Raw genomic sequence first — 12,280 nt, 5'->3', positions numbered from 1 at the left:
TTCTAGTGGTTATGACTGCTACTACTGCAACATCCCCACTGGGTCAAAAAAATGGAAGGCCTGACCCAAGGACTGGATCCCCAGTCCCCTGCCTGCACCAGGTTCACCTTTTGAAGAGGTTCTTTATGTAGCTGAAATAAAGACTACCCACCACCACCACCACTGTTATTCAAAACTATTAAACTGGCCAGGAATGGCTCCTGGCCGGTTAAATAGCATTTAAGCGCCTAACCTCGGATATTCAGCAGGAGACAACCAGTTAGGCACAGATATTCAAAGCCAAACCGGCTATGTTGAGTGGTCAAAATAGGCCAATTAAATAGCAGGCCTATCTTTGACAGCTAAAAGGTTAACCGGTTAGCGCTGAATATCGGAATAGACGGTTAAGTTTTTAGTGGCCAAAATAAACCCGGATATTCAATGCTGGTCGCCCGATATGGCCTGGGATTGAATACCTGGGTTTAACACCGGCAGCAGACAGCAAGTGCCCTCTGTGTACAGTGGCCACTATTACAAACTTCTAGAAATCTGTGGTTGTGCTGTGGAGTTGCCACTGGGTATCACACTAAACTGACTGGACAACCAATGGCAAAATACATGGGACTTGTAAACTACCAGAAGGTGACAATTATGGATATACCATTAGGCTCTTGGTAACAAATGGAGCTTCAGTCTTCCAAAGTCATTTATTTTTGCCATTTCTGGAAGCAAATAAAACTTCCCAATGGAGGTTTCTGGAAACCCTGCCTACCTTTTTACCCTCCTCCCGCTTTTGAGCAGATGAGATACTGGATTCCTCAGTTTGCACCTTATGAGCTGTCACTGCTTCTTCTTCGTCTCTAGCAATAGATTCTTCTTCTTCGGTTTGATTTTCTAAAGACTCTTCAGAATTTTCAGATGCATGTTCGATGGCGTCTAACCTGAAAAAAAATTCAAAAGTTCCAACAAAATCTAAAACAAAAAATTGTGACCCCTACTTAAAATGAAACAATTCAATAACATTAAAGTAGCAATTCAAGGTAAGTAAAATATAAGACTTCATTGGTGACTATAATGCACAATTACTAGGGTCAAAAATCATATTTTACAGCACACCATTTGTTTTGGGGTTTTTGTCACCTTTGCTGTTATTGCTTCCTTCTAAAAATCATATTCATCATTACCAAAACTAATGCTGAACAATTTTACTGATGTGTAAACAGTCATGATTCTCATCAACCTTTCTGGACCTCATGGATAATTTTTGCCTTACCCATTTTCCTCCATCTCTTGTTGGCCACTAGATGGGAATGGTTTGTGATAGTATGCAAAGTTGGTACGTTGAATCTCAATGATAGTCATTTCAAGTAATTTATACCCTTGAATTTAGACAATGAAAATGTCACCAGTAAGAAAGCAGTAGGCAAACTGAGAATAAATTAAAAAGAACCATCCTCCTACTGTCAAGTACATCTGCCAATGGGGACGATTTTATGTTTATTTAAAACCTTGATATACCACCTGGAGTGGTTTACGTAGCCAAATTAATGATCTCCATTAAAACAAAAAATTAGAAAAGCCACATTTAATTCTAGATACAAGAAACACAAATAGTGCATAGAAATAGCATATACGCACATATGTTGAGGGCTATGATATATATATATACGCTTATGATCATGAGTTGGCTCAAGGGGATCAAATATATATTGATGTGTTGCATTTCTCTGCTGCCAGAATGAAGGAGCCTCTGGTGACATCCACAATACAGACTTTTCCCCCAATAGCCACAACCACTAAACCCACTTCTTTTGTCCCTGACTTGAAAAGCCCAATCCTTTTGTCTCATCAAAAAGTAATGCACTTGAACGCATCTCAAATTGAGATCCAATGGTTTCCTGCACGGTCCATCCAGTCTGCCCAACAAGATAACTGGAGGTAGGGGGCCTGGAACTGGAAGGGAGGGAGGGGGGACTCAAACTCGAAGGGAGGGAGGGAAGGAGGGAGGGGACGACCCTGGAACTCAAAGGGGAGGGACGACCCTGGAACTTGGAGGGAGGAGAGGGACGACCCTGGAACGGAGGGAGGGGGGACAAACCTGGAACTCAGGGGGTGGGGGGGGATGATGACCCTGGAACTCGGAGGGGGAGGTGGACGAAACTGGGAGGAAAGGAGGGAGGGGGGGGGCCCATGGCACACATTCTCATTCTCACACACACTCTCTCTCACAGACACGCTCACTCCCAGTCTCACTCTCTCTATCACACACACACACTCGCACATTCACTCTCTCTCTCACACAGTCACTCTCACACACACACTCTCAAACATACACACTCCGAGGAAAACCTTGCTAGCGCCCGTTTCATTTCTGTCAGAAACGGGCCTTTTTTACTAGTCTTAAATAAAGATATCCAAGACAATGGTACCACTTCAGCTGTGCATGAGGGGAACATTATACTGATAAATATCTTGGGGATTAGTACGTGGTTTGTTACCCAGGTAACTGAATTACTTTATCGACCATTATAGGGGAAAATCACTGGCCCTTTTCTCTCTTACTCTGGGCATTGTGGGGAATGCCTCTGATTTATCTAGACTTTGTTTGAATTCCAAAACACTATCAAAGACTGCAAATTCATCCATCAGTGTAACTAGTGACTGCATAAGGCCTGTAAGCTGTACTAAGAGATCATCTATGAACACTGCAACACTAAACTCACACTCTCCTACTCAAACCCCCTTTATCTTCAGGTTCCTGCAAATCCTCTACAAAGGTTCCAATCTTAAGGAATTCAAAAATGCGTGGGATAAACATAAGAGAATCCTGTTCAGAAGGAATGGATCCTCAGAAGCTTAGCAGAGATTGGGTGGCAGCACCAGTGGTTGGAAGGCGGGGCTACTAGTTGGGAGGTGGGGCTAGTACTGGGCAGACTTCTACGGTCTGTGCCCTGAAAATGGCAGATACAAATCAAGGTCAGGTATACACATAAAGTAGCACATATGAGTTTATTTTGTTGGGCAGACTGGATGGACCGTACAAGTCTTTTTCTGCCGTCACTTACTATGTTACTATGTTAAGAAGAGCAAGAGGGATAGACGGCAACCCTGATGCATACTATACCCCCTTCAAAGTTGAATAAAGGTGGTGCACCACTCTAAGGAAGAATCCCCCTATCACAAAGTGCTTTAGTGCCAAGAACATATGACTAACTAACCCTTTAAAAGTCTTCTCAGTATCAAAGGTAGGTCCTCTGTTACACAATAGTTCAATGAAGCCAGGATGTGTCAAATGTTCACCACCACATCTTGACCCTTAAAGCCTGCCTGAGACTCATGTATTGTCCAGTGAGAGCACGAACAACCGCTTGGCCAATATCTTATGGTCCTCATTTAGTAGAGAAATGGGCTGACAGGATTCCAGCCTCAAGGGGTCTTTACTGGGCCTTGTTAACATATGGGAATCTCCCACCGTCAAACAACCGTCTTGCAGCAGAGTTTATAAACTCACTACTAAAACCATCTGGACCTGGGGCTCAACATGTATGCATATATTTTACCACCTTCTGAACTTCTAGAGCTGTGATGGAATATTCAAAACTTCCAGTTGGTTCTGAGTGAGCTAGGGCAACTCACAATCTTCTAGGTACTGCTCTATACATCCAAGATCCATGTCTTCCTGTTTGTATAGGGTTTGGTAGAATCCTGAAAAACTTGCACCATTTAACTCTGCTTTAACCATGCCTTTTCCATTCCGAATAACCCACGTTTGCCTCTTGATCAAAGATAATAATTTCCGTCTCAAAACTGTCTTCACGCACTCAAGGAGGATTGTATTAAGCTCTACCTGGGTTGCTAGTAGTGAAGATCTAAGTTCAGCTGAAGAGTGGGCCGTATATTACCGCCTCACCTTACAAAGTTATATTTCTAGAGCTACAATTCTCTAACAAATCTCCTTCTTAGATCTTGCCGTCATCTATCCCCAGCCCAACAGTGAAAAAACTTTGCCCGTCTTCTCTCACACTTCCTATTGTCTCAATCTACTCGTCCAACCATTCTCTTTCCAACCTGCCCCCTGAAAATGTCCTTTTGTTCAATCTTTCACTTCCTTCCTACCTTCCACCTCCATTCTACTTCCCCACCCCATACTACATCCATCATCCTGAAACACCAACAAAACACACATCCAAAAAAAGCAAGCAAAATATAGTAACTTATCCAGCCCCCACAGCAAAGCCCACAACCACACAAACCCAGCTCTCATAGAAATAAGGAGGCAGTCTACTGGATCAAGGCCTCTCCACGTTGCAGCACCCCACCACCACCCACACTTGTTTTTTCCCTTACACTCAAAGATAACTAACATTGATCCTCTTTCCAGGCTAGTCCATTATTCACCTCAAAGTCCAAAATGCAAAATTCTATCCCTTGACAGTTTTTTTTCACTCCTGCAAGACACATCCAATAGGCCACTAACTCTCACACATCATTCCCTAGGTTCCCAAGATTTTAGTATACAAAGTCTTCAGGCTCAGGGAAAGGAGGGTGGGGGGAGGGATAAACATGCGGCACACCACTGTCAATCAATCACTCGTAGTCTTGCTGGATACTGCAGGACAAAGCGAGTCTTGTTAGCAAAAAGCCATGTGCACACCTAAAAAACACATTCCTTCCTTTTTGTTCATACCAGAACAGTCCAGAACGAATGGGTTATTTCCATCTACTACCTGTAGATGGAAACAGAAAAAAAGTAGTGTCAAATAATTCACCTCTTAAGGATATCGTGCAGCCTGAAATGCACAGTATTTTTCTCTGTCGCCAAGCAGATAGTGGATGGTTCGTGCACCACCTCCTTGACGTTTCTAGCAGCTCCTGACCTGGTTTATTCCAGGTGTCAGTTGAGCAAGGGGTTATGCTGGATGATTTGCTCATTTCTCCAAGTTTATAAGTTTATTTAAAAAATTTACTATCCAGCCCATCAAACGTGTGCCTGAGCGGCTTACAATCTAAAAAGGATAGAATGAGAGAGACAAAACAGACAAAATCAAAAACATGAGGAACAGGGGAAGAACTACAATATCCTCAGAAAGAAGGGGAGGGAAGGCACAAAAGATAAGGATGTGCTCAAGATTATAATCTACCTCTGGCAGTTAGCAGTAGGCATCCATGAAAATGGTAGGTCTTAAGGTCAGCTCTAAATTGAGATAACAAGGGAAGAAGTTTGAGCGTAAGTGGTAGCTGGTTCCAGAGATGAGGAGCCTGTACAGAGAAAAATAGAGCAACGAGCCGTGGAAGCAGAAATATCATGGAGAGAAGGAACAACCAGAAGACCTTGCTGTGAGGACTGCCGAGTTCTTGAAAGGCAGTAAGGAATTAGATAACGGAAGAAAAAGGAAGATTCATTAGTGGAACAAATTTTGCATATCAGAATGAGAAGTTTGAAAGTAATGTGGTGTTTAAGTGGCAGCCAATGAGCCTCTTTGAGAAGTGGGGGTGACATGGACATATTTTTTCTGTTCCGTAATTACTTTACAGCTGTGTTTTGGATAAGTTGTAATCGTTTTAAGTTCTTTTGCTCCAAGGCCTACATAAAGAGCATTATAGTAGTCAATCCGGGAGATAATCAAGGTGTGGACTAAGATATTTAGTGCAGGGAGATGGAGGATGGAATGAATGGAGCGAATCGGTTTGATTTGGTGACAAGAACGACGTACTACTGAGGATATCTGGGATACAAAGGAAAAGGAAGGGTCTATACGAATGCCTAAGATCTTAATACTGTCTACTAGCAGAATAGGGACATTGCTCAGAAGGAGAGGTGTAGCCAAGGTCTTGGTAGTACAAGCAGTGAATAGCACAGCTTGTGATTTGGCAGGATTGAGGCAAAGCTTGTGCTCTTCCAGCCAAAATACAATCACAGCAAGCTTTTGGTTGATGGAAGCTATCTGCACAGGGTTGGAGGGATCGATAATACTAAGAACTTGTATATCATCTGTGTAAACAAAAGAAACCAAGTCCAAAGACTAAAGAAGCTTAAGCAATGATGATAGAAATATATTAAAATAGGAGAGAGAAATTGACCCTGGGTATACACCAGAAACTAGGGTAAAAGGTCTAAAAGAAGAGTTAGAATGGTGGACCGTATATGAACGATTGGTGATGATCAGTGAAGACGACTCACTTCTAGTCTGCATTCACTATTTGAGCTGCAATGATACTCGGTGGTGCTGGGTTCCCAATCCCCCAGCCAGGGTGACACCCGGTGGGGCCTGGTTCTTGCCCCACCATCCCCAGCTACGCTCCTTCCATGTGTGGGGTTTATTGAGAGTGAAAGAGGCTCAAGGCAAAAATTCTCATGTTCCTCAACCATATGGTCTGGCAGTTTCCTGTCTGGAGAGTATGCACATTTTTACACTTTGTGCTACAAATCTCACAGTTTCTGAAGTAAGTGGACCTTTATTTTGCTTTATTAGCAATTTCTTTAGGAAACCAAGGTATTCCTGACTTTAAGACTTTATTGTTGTCTGCCGTTTATAAAGGCAGGAATTCCAATCACTGAGCCCCTAAATTCCTTTCTCCAGGTGCTCGGCTCCATTTCGTTTATCTTTTGCAGTCTCCCTATGGGTTTATGTGTAATGGCCTCATGTCCGAGACTGAATGGCAGTGTCTCTTTAATTCTCAGAGTTTAGTTTTTAGAGCCATAGGTTTCCTTATCCTGCTGGAGTATTCCTTGCACAGCTGGCTCCTCGCAACTCTAAAGCGAATGCTACATACCTGTAGAAGGTATTCTCCGAGGACAGCAGGCTGATTGTTCTCACTGATGGGTGACGTCCACGGCAGCCCCTCCAATCGGAAACTTCACTAGCAAAGTCCTTTGCTAGCCCTCGCGCGCCCGCGCGCACCGCGCATGCGCGGCCGTCTTCCCGCCCGAAACCGGCTCGAGCCGGCCAGTCCAGTATGTAGCAAGACAATACACTTCAAGGGAAGACACAACTCCAAAGGGGAGGCGGGCGGGTTTGTGAGAACAATCAGCCTGCTGTCCTCGGAGAATACCTTCTACAGGTATGTAGCATTCGCTTTCTCCGAGGACAAGCAGGCTGCTTGTTCTCACTGATGGGGTATCCCTAGCCCCCAGGCTCACTCAAAACAACAACATTGGTCAATTGGGCCTCGCAACGGCGAGGACATAACTGAGATTGACCTAAAAAATTTACCAACTAACTGAGAGTGTAGCCTGGAACAGAACAAACAGGGCCCTCGGGGGGTGGAGTTGGATCCTAAAGCCCAAACAGGTTCTGAAGAACTGACTGCCCGAACCGACTGTCACGTCGGGTATCCTGCTGCAGGCAGTAATGAGATGTGAATGTGTGGACAGATGACCACGTCGCAGCTTTGCAAATTTCCTCCATGGTGGCTGACTTCAAGTGGGCTACCGACGCTGCCATGGCTCTAACATTATGAGCCGTGACATGACCCTCAAGAGCCAGCCCAGCCTGGGCGTAAGTGAAGGAAATGCAATCTGCTAGCCAATTGGATATGGTGCGTTTCCCTACAGCCACTCCCCTCTTGTTGGGATCAAAAGAAACAAACAATTGGGCGGACTGTCTGTGGGGCTGTGTCCGCTCCAGATAGAAGGCCAATGCTCTCTTGCAGTCCAATGTGTGCAGCTGACATTCAGCAGGGCAGGAATGAGGACGGGGAAAGAATGTTGGCAAGACAATTGACTGGTTCAGATGGAACTCCGACACAACCTTTGGCAGAAACTTAGGGTGAGTGCGGAGGACTACTCTGTTGTGATGAAATTTGGTGTAAGGGGCCTGGGCTACCAGGGCCTGAAGCTCACTGACTCTACGAGCCGAGGTAACTGCCACCAGGAAAATGACCTTCCAGGTCAAGTACTTCGGATGGCAGGAATTCAGTGGCTCGAAAGGAGGTTTCATCAGCTGGGTGAGAACGACATTGAGATCCCATGACACTGTAGGAGGCTTGACAGGGGGCTTTGACAAAAGCAAACCTCTCATGAAGCGAACAACTAAAGGCTGTCCTGAGATCGGCTTACCTTCCACTTGGTAATGGTATGCACTGATTGCACTAAGGTGAACCCTTACGGAGTTGGTCTTCAGACCAGACTCAGACAAGTGGAGAAGGTATTCAAGCAGGGTCTGTGTAGGACAAGAGCGAGGATCTAGGGCCTTGCTGTCACACCAGACGGCAAACCTCCTCCAATGAAAGAAGTAACTTCTCTTAGTGGAGTCTTTCCTGGAAGCAAGCAAGATGCGGGAGACACCCTCTGGCAGACCCAAAGAGGCAAAGTCTACGCCCTCAACATCCAGGCCGTGAGAGCCAGGGACTGGAGGTTGGGATGCAGAAGAGCCCCTTCGTCCTGCGTGATGAGGGTCGGAAAACACTCCAATCTCCACGGTTCTTCGGAGGATAACTCCAGAAGAAGAGGGAACCAGATCTGACGCGGCCAAAAGGGAGCAATCAGAATCATGGTGCCTCGGTCTTGCTTGAGTTTCAACAAAGTCTTCCCCACCAGAGGAATGGGAGGATAAGCATACAGCAGACCTTCCCCCCAATCCAGGAGGAAGGCATCCGACGCCAGTCTGCCGTGGGCCTGAAGCCTGGAACAGAACTGAGGGACCTTGTGGTTCACTTGAGATGCGAAGAGATCCACCAGGGGGGTGCCCCACGCCTGGAAGATCTGTCGCACCACACGGGAATTGAGCGACCACTCGTGAGGTTGCATAATCCTGCTCAACCTGTCGGCCAGACTGTTGTTTACGCCTGCCAGATATGTGGCTTGGAGCACCATGCCTTGACGGCGAGCCCAGAGCCACATGCTGACGGCTTCCTGACACAGGGGGCGAGATCCGGTGCCCCCCTGCTTGTTGACATAGTACATGGCAACCTGATTGTCTGTCTGAATTTGGATAATTTGGTGGGACAGCCGATCTCTGAAAGCCTTCAGAGCGTTCCAGATCGCTCGCAACTCCAGAAGATTGATCTGTAGATCGCTTTCTTGGAGGGACCACCTTCCTTGGGTGTGAAGCCCATCGACATGAGCTCCCCATCCCAGGAGAGACGCATCCGTGGTCAGCACTTTTTGAGGCTGAGGAATTTGGAAGGGACGTCCCAGAGTCAAATTGGAGCAAATCGTCCACCAATACAGGGATTTGAGAAAACTCGTGGACAGGTGGATCACGTCCTCTAGACCCCCAGCGGCCTGATACCACTGGGAGGCTAGGGTCCATTGAGCAGATCTCATGTGAAGGCGGGCCATGGGAGTCACATGAACTGTGGAAGCCATGTGGCCCAGCAATCTCAACATCTGCCGAGCTGTGATCTGCTGGGACGCTCGCACCCGCGAGACGAGGGACAACAAGTTGTTGGCCCTCGCCTCTGGGAGATAGGCGCGAGCCGTCCGAGAATCCAGCAGGGCTCCGATGAATTCGAGTTTCTGCACTGGGAGAAGATGGGACTTTGGGTAATTTATCACAAACCCCAGTAGCTCCAGGAGGCGAATAGTCATCTGCATGGACTGCAGGGCTCCTGCCTCGGATGTGTTCTTCACCAGCCAATCGTCGAGATATGGGAACACGTGCACCCCCAGCCTGCGAAGCGCCGCTGCTACCACAGCTAGGCACTTTGTGAACACCCTGGGCGCAGAGGCGAGCCCAAAGGGTAGCACACAGTACTGGAAGTGGCGTGCGCCCAGCTGAAATCGCAGATACTGTCTGTGAGCTGGCAGTATCGGGATGTGTGTGTAGGCATCCTTCAAGTCCAGAGAGCATAGCCAATCGTTTTGCTGAATCATGGGGAGAAGGGTGCCCAGGGAAAGCATCCTGAACTTTTCTTTTACGAGATATTTGTTCAGGGCCCTTAGGTCTAGGATGGGACGCATCCCCCCTGTTTTCTTTTCCACAAGGAAGTACCTGGAATAGAACCCCAGCCCTTCTTGCCCGGATGGCACGGGCTCGACCGCATTGGCGCTGAGAAGGGCGGAGAGTTCCTCTGCAAGTACCTGCTTGTGCTGGAAGCTGTAGGACTGAGCTCCCGGTGGACAATTTGGAGGTTGTGAGGCCAAATTGAGGGTGTATCCTTGCCGGACTATTTGGAGAACCCACTGATCGGAGGTTATGAGAGGCCACCTTTGGTGAAAAGCTTTCAACCTCCCTCCGACAGGCAGGTCGCCCGGCACTGACACTTGGATGTCGGCTATGCTCTGCTGGAGCCAGTCAAAAGCTCGCCCCTTGCTTTTGCTGGGGAGCCGCGGGGCCTTGCTGATTCGCACGCTGCTGACGAGAGCGAGCGCGCTGGGGCTTAGCCTGGGCCGCAGGCTGTCGGGAAGGAGGATTGTACCTACGCTTGCCAGAAGTATAGGGAACAGTCTTCCTTCCCCCGAAAAATCGTCTACCTGTAGAGGTAGAAGCTGAAGGCTGCCGGCGGGCGAACTTGTCGAATGCGGTGTCCCGCTGGTGGAGAGACTCTACCACCTGCTCGACTTTTTCGCCAAAAATGTTATCCGCACGGCAAGGCGAGTCCGCAATCCGCTGCTGGATTCTATTCTCCAGGTCGGCGGCACGCAGCCATGAGAGCCTGCGCATCACCACACCTTGAGCAGCGGCCCTGGACGCAACATCAAAAGTGTCATAAACTCCTCTGGCCAGGAATTTTCTGCACGCCTTCAGCTGCCTGACCACCTCCTGAAAAGGCTTGGCTTGCTCAGGGGGAAGAGCATCAACCAAGCCCGCCAACTGCCGCACATTATTCCGCATGTGTATGCTCGTGTAGAGCTGGTAAGACTGGATCTTGGACACGAGCATAGAGGAATGGTAGGCCTTCCTCCCAAAGGAGTCTAAGGTTCTAGCGTCCTTGCCCAGGGGGCGCCGAAGCATGTTCCCTAGAACTCTTAGCCTTCTTTAGGGCCAAATCCACAACTCCAGAGTCATGAGGCAACTGAGTGCGCATCAGCTCTGGGTCCCCATGGATCCGGTACTGGGACTCGATCTTCTTGGGAATGTGGGGATTAGTTAATGGCTTGGTCCAGTTCGCAAGCAATGTCTTCTTCAGGACATGGTGCAAGGGAACAGTGGACGCTTCCTTAGGTGGAGAAGGATAGTCCAGGAGCTCAAACATTTCAGCCCTGGGCTCGTCCTCCACAACCACCGGGAAGGGGATGGCCGTAGACATCTCCCGGACAAAGGAGGCAAAAGACAGACTCTCGGGAGGAGAAAGCTGTCTCTCAGGAGAGGGAGTGGGATCAGACGGAAGACCCTCAGACTCCTCGTCAGAGAAATATCTGGGATCTTCCTCTTCCTCCCACGAGGCCTCACCCTCGGTGTCAGACACAAGTTCACGGACCTGTGTCTGCAACCTCGCCCTGCTCGACTCCGTGGAACCCCGTCCACGATGGGGGCGTCGAGAGGTAGACTCCCTCGCCCGCATCGGCGAAGCTCCCTCCGCCGACGTAGTCGCGGTCGGTACCGCACGCGGTACCGACGTCGGGGACCTCAACCTGGGCGATGGGCCAGCCGGCGCCACGCTCGACGGTACCGGTGGCGCAAGCACCGCCGGTACCGGAGGGGTAGGGCGCAACAGCTCTCCCAGAATCTCTGGGAGAACGGCCCGGAGGCTCTCGTTTAGAGCGGCTGCAGAGAAAGGCTGAGAGGTCGATGCAGGCGTCGACGTCAGTACCTGTTCCGGGCGTGGAGGCTGTTCCGGGCTGTCCAGAGCGGAGCGCATCGACACCTCCTGAACAGAGGGTGAGCGGTCCTCTCGGTGCCGATGCCTGCTGGGTGCCGAATCCCTCGGCGACCCAGAGCTCTCGGTGCCGACACGGGGAGGAGACCGGTGTCGATGCTTCTTCAATTTCTTCCGAAGCATGTCACCGGAGCTCCCCGGCACCGACGAGGAGGACGTCGAATCCATCCGTCGCTTCCTCGGGGCCGAGACTGAAGAAGGTCGATCTCGGGGGGGCTGTACCGCAGGAGCCCTCAGGGTAGGCGGAGACCCACCCGAGGGCTCACCGCCACCAGCAGGGGAATGGACAGCCCTCACCTGCACTCCACCCGATGCACCACCGTCCGACGACATCAGCAGACGAGGTCCTGGTACCACCGACGTCGATGCAGCTATCCGATGTCTCGGCGCCGATGCAGAGGCCCGATGCCTCGATGCACTCGATGCAGGGGCGGCCGAGGAAGATGGTCTGGACGCTGACGACGTCGATGCACTCGAAGATCCCGGTGCCGATGCCGACGAAGAGCCCGAGAACAACACGTTCCACTGGGCTAGTCTC

General features: G+C 49.1%; 1 protein-coding gene across 1 annotated transcript in view; it reads right to left on the bottom strand.

The window, feature by feature from the left end:
• FAM169A (family with sequence similarity 169 member A) overlaps positions 1-12,280 on the bottom strand; it is a 288,635-nt gene that overhangs the window by 44,760 nt on the left and 231,595 nt on the right. Inside the window, exon 13 of the mRNA XM_030193277.1 lies at positions 752-920. Coding sequence (XP_030049137.1) covers positions 752-920 — 169 coding nt within the window. The remainder of the gene's footprint in view (positions 1-751; positions 921-12,280) is intronic.

Source organism: Microcaecilia unicolor, chromosome 2, assembly GCF_901765095.1.
Source record: "Microcaecilia unicolor chromosome 2, aMicUni1.1, whole genome shotgun sequence".
NCBI classification, from domain to species: domain Eukaryota; kingdom Metazoa; phylum Chordata; class Amphibia; order Gymnophiona; family Siphonopidae; genus Microcaecilia; species Microcaecilia unicolor.
Note: the sequence above shows the minus strand (reverse complement) of the source record. Positions and strands in the feature narration are given on the sequence as shown.